Below are 13153 nucleotides of genomic sequence, written 5' to 3' on the forward strand. Positions count from 1 at the left end.
GCGCGGAGCGGGCGGCACGCGGCGCTAGGGGCGCGGGGCCCGAGCCGGGTGCGGCCGCGGGCGCCGCCGCAGCCATGAGCGGCAGCAGCGGCGGCGCCGCCGCCCCCGCCGCGTCCTCCGGCCCCGCCGCCACGGCCAGCGCGGCGGGCTCGGGCTGCGGGGGCGGCGCGGGCGAGGGGGCCGAGGAGGCTGCCAAGGACCTGGCCGACATCGCGGCCTTCTTCCGATCCGGTGAGTGCAGCTGTGGCGCCGCCCGCACTCTCGGCCAAGCCCGCCGCGGAGGCGCGGTCCGGGAGTCCCCGCGCGCCCGGTGCCCGCCCGTCCGTCGGGCCCGGCGCGCTCTGGCCCGGGCTCCTACACCCCCGCGCCCGGTCTCCCGGACCTCCACCGGCGTGTCCGCTGCCCGCGCCGCCCCGCGGGTCATGGCTCGGCCCGGACGCCGCCGACTCGCCCTTCCCTGCGCCCGCCCCTCGTTCCAGGGTGAAATCTAACCGTCTCCCGCCCCCGGCGGCCGCCGCTCTACGGGTTGGGGCGCCGGCTCTTTGTCTCTTTCGCGGGAGAGCCGAGGGATCGGCTGCGGGGACGGTGAGGGCGGAGGCCCCTGCCCGGTCTGGGGTGGCGGGGCTGGACCCGGAAAGCGGCTCTCGTCTGGGCCGGTCTCAGTGGCCGATTGGTGCCCGGCCCTTCCTCGGCCCCATTAGCAGCCGCGTTTCTTTGCTCCGTCCTCTAGCCTGTCATCTCCCCGGCCTCTGTCTACGCTTCTGTGAAACGGGGCAGCCATGGCACCCGCTGCCCAGGGAGGTGGGGGGAAGGTGAAGCGCGGCCGGCCGGGAGGTGGGTGAGCCATTGTCTCCGGGGGCGGCCCGGGTGGGACATCTGGGAACGCGGTGGCCCAGGGCGACGGCGCGCGGCGAGCGCTCCCGGGGCACTGCCTGGGTGGTTTGGAGGTGGAGGCAGTGCCAGGTGGCCCGGGGTCTCAGTGGCGAGGAGGGGGTGCCCGCCCGAGAGGTGAGCTTGGCGGCTAGCCCGCGGGGAGAAGGCGTGGGGGGCGTGACGGGGCGTCCCCGGGACCCCCGCGGCGGCGCCTCCCCACCCCCCGCCGGGCCCCGATCCCGCGTGAGTCGAGCCCGCGCCCCCGCGCGCCCCCCCTCCCCGCCTAGACCGGTGTGCTCGCGCGTCCGGGAGGCGGCGGAGGAGCAGGCGGCGGCGGCGGCGGCCGCGGCGGCTTCGGGGGCCCGCAGCCCGGAGCGCGTGCCGAGCGGGCCAGCGCGGGGCTGGGAGGATGCAGACTCGGCGCTGGAGAGCGGAGGAGGGCGGGCCAGGTCCGCCGCGGGGCCGGGGCGGGGGGCGGGCGAGCGGAGGGCGTGCGCTGGGCGCTGGTGGCAGCGGGGGGGAGGACAGTGGGGCTGGGACGTCGGGGGAGCGGCCTGGGATGGGGCGCGCGCCGGTGGCCGGTGGCTCACGATTTTTCGTGGCCCCTTTCAAATCCGGTAATCCGGGTCACAAGGAGCAGTTTGCTGCGGGAGGGCGATGGTCGGAGGCAGAAGTTAGCCGTGCCAGTGCGTACCTGATGTAGTACTGTCTTTCCCTCGTTTTCTTGATCTTTGCCAAGCGGGGTTATATTTTGAGTCATTTTAGCAGATTGGATGTGGCTGGGAGTGACATACGCCGACTCTACAGTGTCAGCTTGGGGTTAATATACTTGGGAGTGCTCCCTCTCTGCGTGAGGTCCTTGCAGAAAGCAACGGTTTTGGAAAACATGAACTCCTGAAAATGAAAGCCTTTTTTTCAGGGGCGTGGGATTGGGGTGGGGTGCAACTATCCCCATAGGGTAGCCTCATCTTGCCTCTTAATAGCAGAACTGGGACGCCTTCCCTTCTTCATGCCCTGAAGCTGAAGTCTAGCCTGTCTTTTCTCTGTCTCTACCACCTGTCACAGAATAATAGATTCCGTGCAGAACTCAGCTCCCCTCTGTTAGAAAGGCTCCTGTGCCCTGGAGATGGAATTTTTGGTGCTTGTGAGACCAGACTTTCTTACATCTTTATTATGTGCAGTGGAGAATTACTTCTTTCTCTCAGAGGAGCCCAAAAGACATCAGGTTGGACTGGATGCCCACAGAAAACTCGCTCTCGGTCAGTGTAGCACTCCCAGGGTTTCTCTGAGGCGGGAGGTCCGTTGATGGTCATGCCTGATGGCTATGCCTTGTGCTTGTTTCCATGCCTTGGCTCTTGTTCATGCTCAGTTTTGGGCAAAAGCAGGCAGTGCTCTCACCGGTTTGCTCCTTTCTTCCACCCTCCAAAATGATTTGACAAACCATGCTTTTAGTTGTTAAACTTGGAATCAGGAGCCAGAGTGGATTTTCAGTAGCAGCAGTTGCACTGGCCCGTCCCAGGGGTAGGCTGGGACATCTTTTTAAAGTGTTTTCCCCTCCTTTGGGCAGCTCTGAATTCCTGACCTAGATCTTGGCTGCAGCATGTAGGACAGTGGTGTCTAGCAGAGGGTAGAGAGGGGCTATTCGGTTGGATTTGTGGGTGTAGGGTGTGGGGGTGTTTGGACCGGCAAGACAGATGAAGTAGGAGGGATATGGGTAGGGTCCTCACCTGGTAGCAGGGCTTAGGCAGGGGAGCCTCCACCGTGACTTGGATTCAATATAGACGGCTGAATGGAGAGGCCAAGTTCATCAGTAAAATCTGACAATTCTTTTCTAAGGTGTAGAAACACAGAAGAAGGGTTCTCATTGACTACAGTGGACAGATTAGGGTGTGAAGATTTTCCCAAAAAGAACCTGGCAGCATATTGCCAACGTGTCCTAGACAAAGCATTTCTATTGGTTGTCTTTCATTTCTCAGCCCTGGAACTCTTTGCTTGGCTACCTTATTTTCTTTCATTCTTTTTGTTCCTTCCCAGTCCTGCATTAAATTTTAACTTTGTAGTCACGGATTGAAAACTGGTACCCATGGTTGAATGAAAGAAGTAGAAAGACTTCAGCTTAATAGAACTTTTTAAACCATTAGAGCAGTTCAGGAACAGAATAGGCTGCCATGTGATTTTTTTTCTCTTGCTGGAAGTGTCAAGTAGGGCGCTGCCACCTGTCAATGTTGAGTGGGGTGCTGGAGTTCGGACTTTTGCATTTGGAGAGGGGCCAGGGGGGAAAGTGGCTCAGGGGCCGTTTCCCTCTCTCAGATTCTGTGGTTCCCTCTGAGCCCCCAGTACTTAATGGTTATTCTCCACTTTTCTTTGGGTAGGGCTTTGGTTTGGTGGCACTCGGCGTCCCCTCGCTCAAGGTTTTACCTCGTATGTGGTCATTCCATCCCCCACTCGGGTCCTTGGCACAGGAACCACCTATCCATTTTGACAGTCCTGATTCTCCTTATTAAAAACCTGGCACCAGCAAGCAGGTCAATTAGTGTCAAATCGGATTGAGCAGAAGTAGGTGGTGATGGTGTGTTAAATGGCAGCTGAGATTTTCTGCATGTTTGTGTGTTTTGAACTTCACTTTTTTCCTCTGCACAGACCTCAGCTCCAGAAAAGATAAAGCATATTTTAAAAGGAGAAAAAAGGCGGGGGGGGGGGAGGGGTGGAGAATCACAGATATGCGTAAGTTCAGGTGTTTTGTTTTGTTTTTTTGTTTTTGTTTTTCCGGAAAAGGAATCAGGCTTGCCTTGTTCAGAGTGGAATGTGGAACTCTGGTAGAGGTGGGGTCCGGGTCGGAAGTCATGTTCCCCCCCTGCCCCCTCCCCAACTCTGGTACTCTTCCTGGAGGCCTCTCATGGCCAGGACTTTGCTTACATTAGTTCTCAACCCCACTGGGACCAATCACTTTTATTGCCAATCTATTTTGGGGCTCTGTTCTTGTGGCAATAAATCATTCTTTCAGAGCTCTCTATTTAACCTTGCAAGAGCGTGTGTGTGTGGGGGGGGTGTGCTTACATAAATGCATTATTTTTAACCTGCCTGGCATGTTTTAGGTTGGCATTAGATGAATGTGCAGAGAATAAAGGTTTGTGGTTATTCTGAAGCCTCACGGCCCATCGTGTTGAGTTTCTTTCATTAGTAGATCTTATTCGGGACTCCTGGCTACAGCCTTTGTTTCCAGTGGAATACAGGAAGAAGACGGAGTCTGTTTCTTAGTGACAGAGCAGCGTGCTTGTCTTTCTGTATTTTGATATGATGATTTCCTCACGGATCATTGAGGGAAGCTTTGCTTTATATTTATGCTTCTAACACCACATGAGTGGAGAGGCCTTCAGCTGGCCTGCACGTTTGCCATGCTACGTCTGTATATTTAGAAGTCTGGCAGCTTTGGTCTTTGTGAGCACCGATAATGATGATTGTTTTCCAAATTTGGTCCTTGTTACCCTCAATATTTTGAAAAAGGGAGTTGAAGAAAATGTAATTTGAGAGTGAATGTCAGTTTCTTCTTTTTCTGTGGCAGCAAGGCACAATTTTAGAAGAAAGTAGAGAGATAGTTAAAAATAATCTTGTAAGTGACTTTCAGGAAATCAAAGAGCAGTAAAACAATCATTAAAAGAAACTTTTCATTGAGACCTTGTAAATTGACTTATTGACATGGGATATTGTATTTTTCCCTTTGCAGTTTAACTGTCCAAGATTCAAATGAAGATTTAAATGAAACCATTTAATGATTTAAATGATTAACCAAGATACAAGTGACATGAGTGGTTCTGTTCAAAATGAAGCCTGTGGTTTAAATATGTTCCTCAAATGTATATTAAAAATAAGTGATTACGGTGGTCTTTTGAGACCTTTTAAATGTTAGGATAAATTTGGGATCTGTTTCTTTTTTTCTAAAAAGATTTTATTTATTTATTTGATAGAGAGATCACAAGTAGGCAGAGAGGCAGGCAGAGAGAGGGGGAAGCAGGCTCCCCGCTGAGCAGAGAGCCCCATGTGGGCTCCATCCTAGGAGCCTGAGATCATGACCTGAGTTGAAGGCAGTGGCTTAAACCACTGAGCTACCCAGGCGCCCCTGGGATCTGTTTCTAACTGAAAGTGCAAGATGTATTTGAAACTGTCCTAATGTAAATCAGCTGCATCTGATATTTAAGTTTATTTACTTGATTCCTCTACTGAGAAAATAAAATTTTATCTCAGAATTGGCAGAATTTCAGAAAAAAGTCAAATTCTTAATCAATAGCCACACTTTACTGCCTAGTACAAATCACTTCTGTTGATAGGGATGAATTGTGTATTACTATAAAAAGCAGTCCTAACAACCCCCTTCCTTCCTCCTCAGTTTTATAATGAATTGGTTTTTATTTCCTTAAGTGCACTGTCTTGACAGATTTTAGTAGTGCCCCTGGTAGGAACAGTAGTTTCTCCATGGTCAGTGAAGGCATGGATTTGAAGGAGAAACCCAGTGCGTTCTGGTAGGAGGTGGCGGCTCGCGCTGATGTCCCTTCCCTGTCCTTCCTGTCCCAAGGGTTCAGCTGCGTGGACTTGGTTGCACTGCCAGGGGTGACTGTGTTATTTGCCTTGTGGGTGAAGAATGCAGCTTTTATATCTTCTCCTTGCTTCTCAGTCTGGTGGAAGCTGATCACAGGCAGTGATCCGGTGGCCCCACAGCTGGAGAAAGGGGTAGGAGAGATGAGAGATGAGAGATGAGACGGACTTCTCGCTCACTCTCCCCCCATCTTGCTGCAGATTCTGCTGACGAGCTGTTTGCAGAGCAGTGTGCAAGGGACCGAGCATGGACGGGGAGTCTGCTCAGTGACCCCGGCACTGAGGGATTCTGGCTGAGGCGCTGTTCGGCTGCAGCCGCGCTGGGGTTTCCTGTCGCAGTACCTCTTCGCTGAGGGGAAGGGACCAAAGAGCGGAGAAGAAGCTAGAGATTGGGACAAGACCTTGCAAGGCTTTGGTTTGCTGCTGCCTTCCCATCTGCCCTCTCTCCACCGTCTCTGGGCGTCCTGTGGGACCTCTGCCTCCTCGCTCCCCAGCGTTCCCAGCCCCTGCAAGGCCCCGACTGCACTCCGTCCCTGCCAGTTCATGACGAGGAAAAGGAGGCATCTGGCTAGAAGTTCCCCTCTCGTCTCCCAACTTTTTGACCTTATTGAGCCTTTCTTGCAGACGTTCTTGTTTCTGGGAAATTCTTTCTCTCCTGTTCAGTGGCTGGCAAGTACTTAAGTACTCCTTTTCACTTCTCATTCACTCGTGGGGACATTTAGTTTGCTTACCGACTAGTTGTTAACCTTGATTTCCTCTTTTTTGGTTCCTCTCCATGGGAGGGAGCCCCTCAAAACCCAAGCTATTTAACCACCTGCCATCTGGGAAAGGTTATAAGACCAGGCTGGGAGAGCAGAGTGTGCAGACTTTGCAAGCAGGAGCCGTAGATGGTTGAGCTGGAGGAAGGGTGTAGCTCGGGGGATTTGTCCCGGTTACTCTGTACTATTTGGTCTAATGCCAGATGGACCGTGGAAATAAAGAACTTCGTTTTGGTGATAAATACACTAGACTTTTAGATTACTGACTATTTTAATTAGCCACATGTCTCCGCTTGTCTGGTTGGTGAGGAATGTGGAGAAATCTGCAGAGCAAATCTTGTATTTTTTTAAGCATTACTCTATTTGGGTTTTGTCATAAATTAATAGCATTTAGTGGTTATGCTGACAGAGAAAGCTTTAATGAAGATGTTAGTCGAAGTGAAGAATAGATCCCAGGTCTAGGGTACTTTGGGTTAGTGGCGTTCATGTGAGTTAATCAGCCTGTTATGGACAGTGATGAATTGCACTTGGTTTTTCTTTAGGAGGGGTTTCTGCAGCATCCTGCCAGGTCCATAACCCCCCCTCCTTCCCTGCAGTTCCAGAAAAGAAGTACATGGTATGGGCTCTGTTCTGCTGCTGGGAAGGGCTGGAGGCCCTTTGCGGTAGGATGTGGCTGTTAGCATTCAAACAATGTAGGTGTGAACACATGAACTGGTGTGTCCACTCAGTCAGTGCCGAGTAAAGGAAGCCAGTCTCCACGCACTCATTCCACTTAGGTGACATTCTCAAAAAGAACCATGACAGAGACAAGATTGGTTGATTGCTGGGAATTGGGGTTTGGGAGGGTGTGGCTGTAGAGGGTCAATATGAGGGGCATTTGGGGGGGATGATGGAACTGTTTTGTATTTTGGCTTTGGTGCTGATTGTCTGTATTAAACTTCATAGAACCGTACCCTCCCATCAGTGGGGGCACCTTCAATGGGGTGCCTGGGTGACAGTTGGTTAAGCTACTGCCTTTGGCTCAGGTTGTGATCCTGGAGTGCCAGGATTGAGTCCCTCTGATCCTCCCTCCCTCTCATGCTCACGCGCATGCTCTCTCTCTCTCTCTCTCTCTCTCTCTGAAATAAATAAATCCAAAAAAACCACACACACACACACACACACACAAATCCCAACAAAAAAACACACCATTCCAAAAAAAAAAAAAAAGAGACTAACAGCAAACTGGGAGCAAACATTTATTACAAATCAAAGAATTATATACATGTAAGTAAAAAGGGCTTCTTCACATCAGTAAGAGAATCTATAAGGAAAATAGCCAAACAGATAATTCAAAGAAGCACAACAAACAACTATCAGCTCCATTAGTAATCAAGGATATGTGAATAGTTTTAAAACAAAACCAAAATCCAGCATAAGTTATTTCTTTAGGTAAACTAGAACAAAACTGAGTTATTTTGGAAAGGCTTTCTGTTGATTTGAAAGATAACAATAGTCACTCTGACTGCCAGTGGGTGGGACCAAACCCTGTAATTTCTAGGGTTACGTCAGAGATAGTTATGAGAAAATGAAGATCCTCTCCTTGGGTTCTGTAGGAAGGGTTAACTTGAGCAATCCATATGGCATGGAAGTCAAAGTCTGCTGACTTAAGAAAACCCTATCTTTTTTTTTTTTTTTAAGACTTTATTTATTTGTCAGAGACAGAGACAGAGAGAGCCTAAGTTGGGTGAGAGGCACAGGAAGAAGCAGGCTCCCTGCTGAGCAGGGAGCCAGATGCAGGACTTGATTCCAGGATCCTGGGATCATGACCTGAACTGAAGGCAGATGCTTAACTAACTGAGCCAGTCAGGCATCCCAAGAAAACCCTCTCTTTAGGTATGAAGACTCACCATTTTTCTTCAGATTTTCCCACTCTGGTGAGTTTTTGTCGCTGTCCAAATAGAAGAATTGTACATGCAGGATGGTCTAGACTGTCTCAGCAATCCTGGGCTGAAGAAGGAGTTTCTAGGGTTGAGTTCCATTTGCGGGGAGACTGTGGTGTTCCTGCATTTGTATCTGTGTGAGCTCATCTGCTCTCTGTTCTTGGGCCTTCATGTGTGTAGTTGACTTTGCAGCTACTGATTTTGCGGTATTGATAGTTAATGAAGGAATTGATAAAGTGTTACTCCCCACATTGAAGATTCATAACCACAAAATAAAACTTTTTTTTAAAAGATTTTTTAATTTATCTATTTGACAGATAGATCACAAATAGGCAGAGAGGCAGGCAGAGAGATAGAGGAGGAAGCAGGCTCCCCGCTGAGCAGAGAGCCCAGGACCCCGGGATCATGACCTGAGCTGAAAGCAGAGGCCCTAACCCACTGAACCACCCAGGCACCCCTAAAACTATTCTTAAACTTAAGAAAAACACAATTCAAGTTTGAAAGTATAATCCTTGAGTACTTTTAGATATGGTTTCTTGGTATCCTTTTTTTTTTTTCGTGTGTGTAGGTGTAGAGGTCTTGGAAAAGTGACAGAACACCTCACTTTGGGATTCTGTGGAAGAGGTGGTCTCAGTGTAAGAAGGAGCGAAATGAGTGACAATATCAGAGACTAATACTTGAAATCTGTTTTAAAAGAAGCATATCCCCAGTATATATGAAGTGGCATGTATAAACGACATGTATGCTTTGGCGGGCAGTGTTTTATTTATTTATTTTAAAAAAATTTTATTTATTTGGGAGAGGGAGGGAGCGCGAGTGAGGGTAAGGAGCAGAGGGAGAGAGAGAAGCAGGCTTTCTGCTGAGCCCCTGCTCTACAGCGGCTTGATCCCAGGACCTAGAGTTGTGACCTGAGCTGAAGGCAGATGCTTAACTGACTGAGATGCCCAGGTGCCCCTAGGGCAAAGTGTTTCAATTTTAATTTGCAAATTATGCATATGAAATGTTATAAGAGGTTTTCCATTTTTATTCCTTTTACACCACTTCCTTTTTTTTTTTTTTTTTTTTATTTTTTTTTTTTATCAGAGAGGGGGGGAGAGAGCAAGCACAGGCAGACAGAATGGCAGGCAGAGGCAGAGGGAGAAGCAGGCTCCCCACTGAGCCAGGAGCTCGATGTGGGACTCGATCCCAGGACGCTGGGATCATGACCTGAGCCGAAGGCAGCTGCTCAACCAACTGAGCCACCCAGGCGTCCCTACACCACTTCCTTTTCTGACATTGGTCCATACTTCAAGGATTCCTTCTTTACTGCCCTGTGTTCGGAACACCACCTCTGCAAACCTGTGGGAGGGTGCTCTTGGCTCATTGGAATTCTTAAAGTTTTATGTTTTCTTACTTGCATTTACTTTTACTTAATCCATGTTCTGCATGACAGATGTGCTAGGATCTGCAGGAATAATATGTACATTTTATTAGTTCTTTGATAACTTTATTAGTTTTAGTAAAGGCCCCAAAGTACAGTTCTTCTATTTATTCTGAAGGCACACACAGATATTGGAAAAACAATACTTGACTAGAACGTTCTTATAAATATTTCTGACTAGTGTCACGTAATGAAAACTCTAAAGTTTAAATTATTTAATATTTTTGGCATCCAAATAACTGGAATAAATTTCTATCCTTGTGTGTTGATGATCGAAGCTGTAATTTACAAGTCACACAAGCAAAGTTGAGAGATTCGAGGATATAGCCGGCATTTTTTTTTTCTTTTTTCATGTTGGCCTGGGCCCTGTAATTTAGTTTCTATGCCGTTCCTCTTCTCACCTAATTAAAAGTGATGTTCCTTTTTACATAAAGAATCCTCTTAACCTAGCTTTTCATTTGAGGCGTGTTAGCTGTGTGAGTTTGACTGGCTCTCTCCTGTTTCGGTCTTGGGGGAAGTCCTGGTGGAAGTGCTGGTCCTCTGTTTCCCGGGCTGCTGTGGACTTGGACTGAAGGGCCGGGTGGGAAATCTGTGCGGCTGTCAGGGTTGTCAGAGGGAAGTGTGGGAAGGGTGCCGGGAGGCGGCCCCGGAGGGAGGTTTGTCAGCCGGCTGCTGGGGCTGACACATTATAAAGATTACCGGGGCTTCCTTTCTAACTGAGGAGGGGAACTGGGGTGGGGAGGTGGTAGGGGGCAGAAGCTGCTCAGCTGCTCTTTTGGGGACAGTTTTATAAGGTGACTCCTGGGTTCTCCGGTAGCGATCTTGTTGCAGCCTCTCGTTTCTTTGCTGTTATTTGTGGAAATGTGCACGTAGATGATGAAGTGCTATCGTCCTCGGGAATACGCTTGTTTTCCACAGTCCTCAGCTAGCGAGGGAACTTGGGCGGGTGTTTCAGATTCTTCTATCTGTAGGGTGCATTTCTGTCTATTTCACTTCATCTGGGCCCCTCAGCGTCGGAGCCTGATCGGACGGGGTGCTCGGTCAGGTTTATCCCCAGGAACTCTCAGTGTCATTTCTACACTGGGAACATGTTCTGTTTTTGTGTGTGTCTCCGTAACTCCCATGTTTCCTTGGGTGTTTAATATAGTTCAGTCAGGAATGATTGAAATGTTGGGGTCTTGAGTGTAGATGTTACATAACCATAAGGTGTGTTTCTCTTTAAAAATGTACACTTTTTATTTCCTCTTGGTTTGCCCAAAGAGTTTCTACAAGTTTCAAGTTTTTTCATTGTTATTTGATTCTTGTAATTCTTATTTAGTAGTTCTTGTTCCTTTTTTAAAGATTTTTTTTTTTTTTTTTTTTGAGAGAGAGCCAGCACGCACTAGTGGGAGGAGGAGCAGAGAGAGGGAGAAGCAGGCTCCCCACTGAGCAGGGAGCCCCACTTGGGACTGCATCCTAGGACCCCAGGATTGTGACATGAGTTGAAGGCCAAACCTTAACTGACTGAGCCACCCAGATGCCCCAAATTCTTGTTTTTTTTTTTTTTTTTTTTTTAAAAGATTATTTGAGAGAGAAAGAGCATGACCCTGAGCAGGGGGAGCAACAGAGGGAGAGGGAGAAGCAGGCTCCGCACTGAGCAGGGAGCCCCACTCAGACTCCAGCTCAGGGCCCTGACTGAGACCATGACCAGCCAATTCAGACGCTTAACCAACTGAGTTGCCCCTATTTAATTCTTGTTTTTAAGAATTTCTAGAGTTAAAAAATAGGGTTGGTTTGCTGTTTACTGTGAGATTGTGGGGTTACTTTTGACATGTTGCTACAGTTTATCTTTGATTTTTAAACCACAAAGGAGGTACCAAGCTAAAATCCATTATCAACTTAAATTGAGATTCCGCTGTGTTATATTTGGCTATTTAGTTGGTTCCTGTCTTCATTGTTGATTACATTTGAAGTTTGCTGGGTTTATTTGAGTGGGGGAGAGGTAAGTCTGTTTCATTTTTGAATTCCTGTTCACACTGCAAGAACTCAGATTCAGATCCCCTGGCTGTTATGCATATGTATGCACGTGTGCCCTGCCCTTCTCTCTGTGTGTATGTGTCCATTTTATATGCATATCAAGTTCACATAGTATTTTGTTTCTGAAACAATTGGGAGTTCAGTTGCAAAGGTGACGATGCCCTTACCTCGACATGTGGTTTGCTAAGCATTTTCTTCTCTAAGAGCAGTGACGTGTTCTCCTACGTAATGATCCAAATCAGGAAATTACGTTTGATACAATAGTATTATGTAAATCTACTGACTTTAGTAGATTTTTGCCAATTCCGGAGATGTCCTTTTTGGCAATTAAAAGGTACTGATGGTCTGGCCTTCCATCCAGGACCACAGACAGCGTTTAGTTGTTGTTCTCCTAAATTTTCTTTAATTTGGAACATTCTCACAGTCTCTCGTTACCTTGGTGTTTCGCAGGTTCCAGTCAGTTCTTCAGGTGGTAGGTAGTCCCTCAGTGTGGGTTCCTCCTGACGAGATCCAGGTCATGCATTTCTGTCAGAAGGTCCCAGAGCACCCTGTCAGGGACGCAGCTGTCAGGGGTCCCATGTGGGTCATTTAGGTGGTGACTACCAGGTTTCTCCACTGGTTTTTCCTTGTAATTAGTGTTTTGTGGGGAGATAATTTGAGACCATGTTAAATTCTGTTCCTTCTCTGACTTTCATTTGCTACTTGTAGCATCTATTGATATTTTTGCCAGAATCAGTGATTACATTGTTGGTTGTGAAATGGTGATTTTTCTGACTTCATTATTTCTTCTATGTGACCCTGCTTCCTTCTGCCCTACTTACTTATTTATGTAAATATGTCCTCATGGATTTCTGTTTCATTCAGTGGGTTATAATTCTTTGCTGTCATCATTTTGTTGGATGCTCAAATTTTCCAAGATTTGGCCAGTGGGAGTCCTTTCAGACTGGCTCCTTTATCTTTTGTGACTTGTTCCTGCTATTTTCTGAGCACTTAGTTATTTTCTGACACAATAAGATGGTCCAGGCTTATGTTTTCCTTTTCTTACTGTGGTTGTGCGACCATCCGTTTCTCATGTTAGCAGAGAAATGGTCTTTAGAAACCGTCTGGGCCTCATTGTGTTCATTGCCTCTGTAACCTTTCAGTGGACAGAGCTAGGGATGTGTGTACACACACGCGTGTACGTGCACTCACGCATATGCCATGTCACATAAGCGCACGCGTCACTCTCTTTCTGCTCCCATCTGTCTAAAAAACCATAAGTTTACACTCATGCCTTGGGTTCCAGGCCACAGCCACAGCACTGCGAGAAGCGAACCTGTATCTTCAAGTTTAAACTGTTCAAATTGACAGTTAGTGGTCAGCTTTGCAGCTCAGAGTTTTGTCAGTTAATCATCCAAAGAAAACAGATGAAGTGACGCACTGGAACCCCCCAGAGGCATGTTTCCGGGAAGAGCTGCCAGACTCCATCAGCAGCTCACTTTCTGATGATGGGGAGGCACAGGATTGAAAAGTAAGGAGTTGCCGAAAAAGAAAGGGAGATTAATTTCTGATAAGCACAGTTTATGAAGATGATG

General features: G+C 48.3%; 1 protein-coding gene across 5 annotated transcripts in view; it reads left to right on the forward strand.

Annotated features, from left to right (window-relative positions):
- The first annotated feature begins 74 nt into the window (after positions 1-74).
- TRIO (trio Rho guanine nucleotide exchange factor) overlaps positions 75-13153 on the forward strand; it is a 339733-nt gene continuing 326654 nt past the window's right edge. For 3 of the 5 annotated variants that reach the window (XM_059416917.1, XM_059416920.1, XM_059416922.1), the window contains exon 1: positions 1245-1322. In XM_059416917.1, coding sequence (XP_059272900.1) covers positions 1283-1322 — 40 coding nt within the window. In that variant the 5' untranslated portion in view covers positions 1245-1282. Of the gene's footprint in view, positions 232-848; positions 1009-1244; positions 1323-13153 lie in introns of those variants that run through there. The other 2 variants (XM_059416916.1, XM_059416919.1) reach the window with 2 other exon arrangements.

Source organism: Mustela nigripes, chromosome 12, assembly GCF_022355385.1.
Source record: "Mustela nigripes isolate SB6536 chromosome 12, MUSNIG.SB6536, whole genome shotgun sequence".
NCBI classification, from domain to species: domain Eukaryota; kingdom Metazoa; phylum Chordata; class Mammalia; order Carnivora; family Mustelidae; genus Mustela; species Mustela nigripes.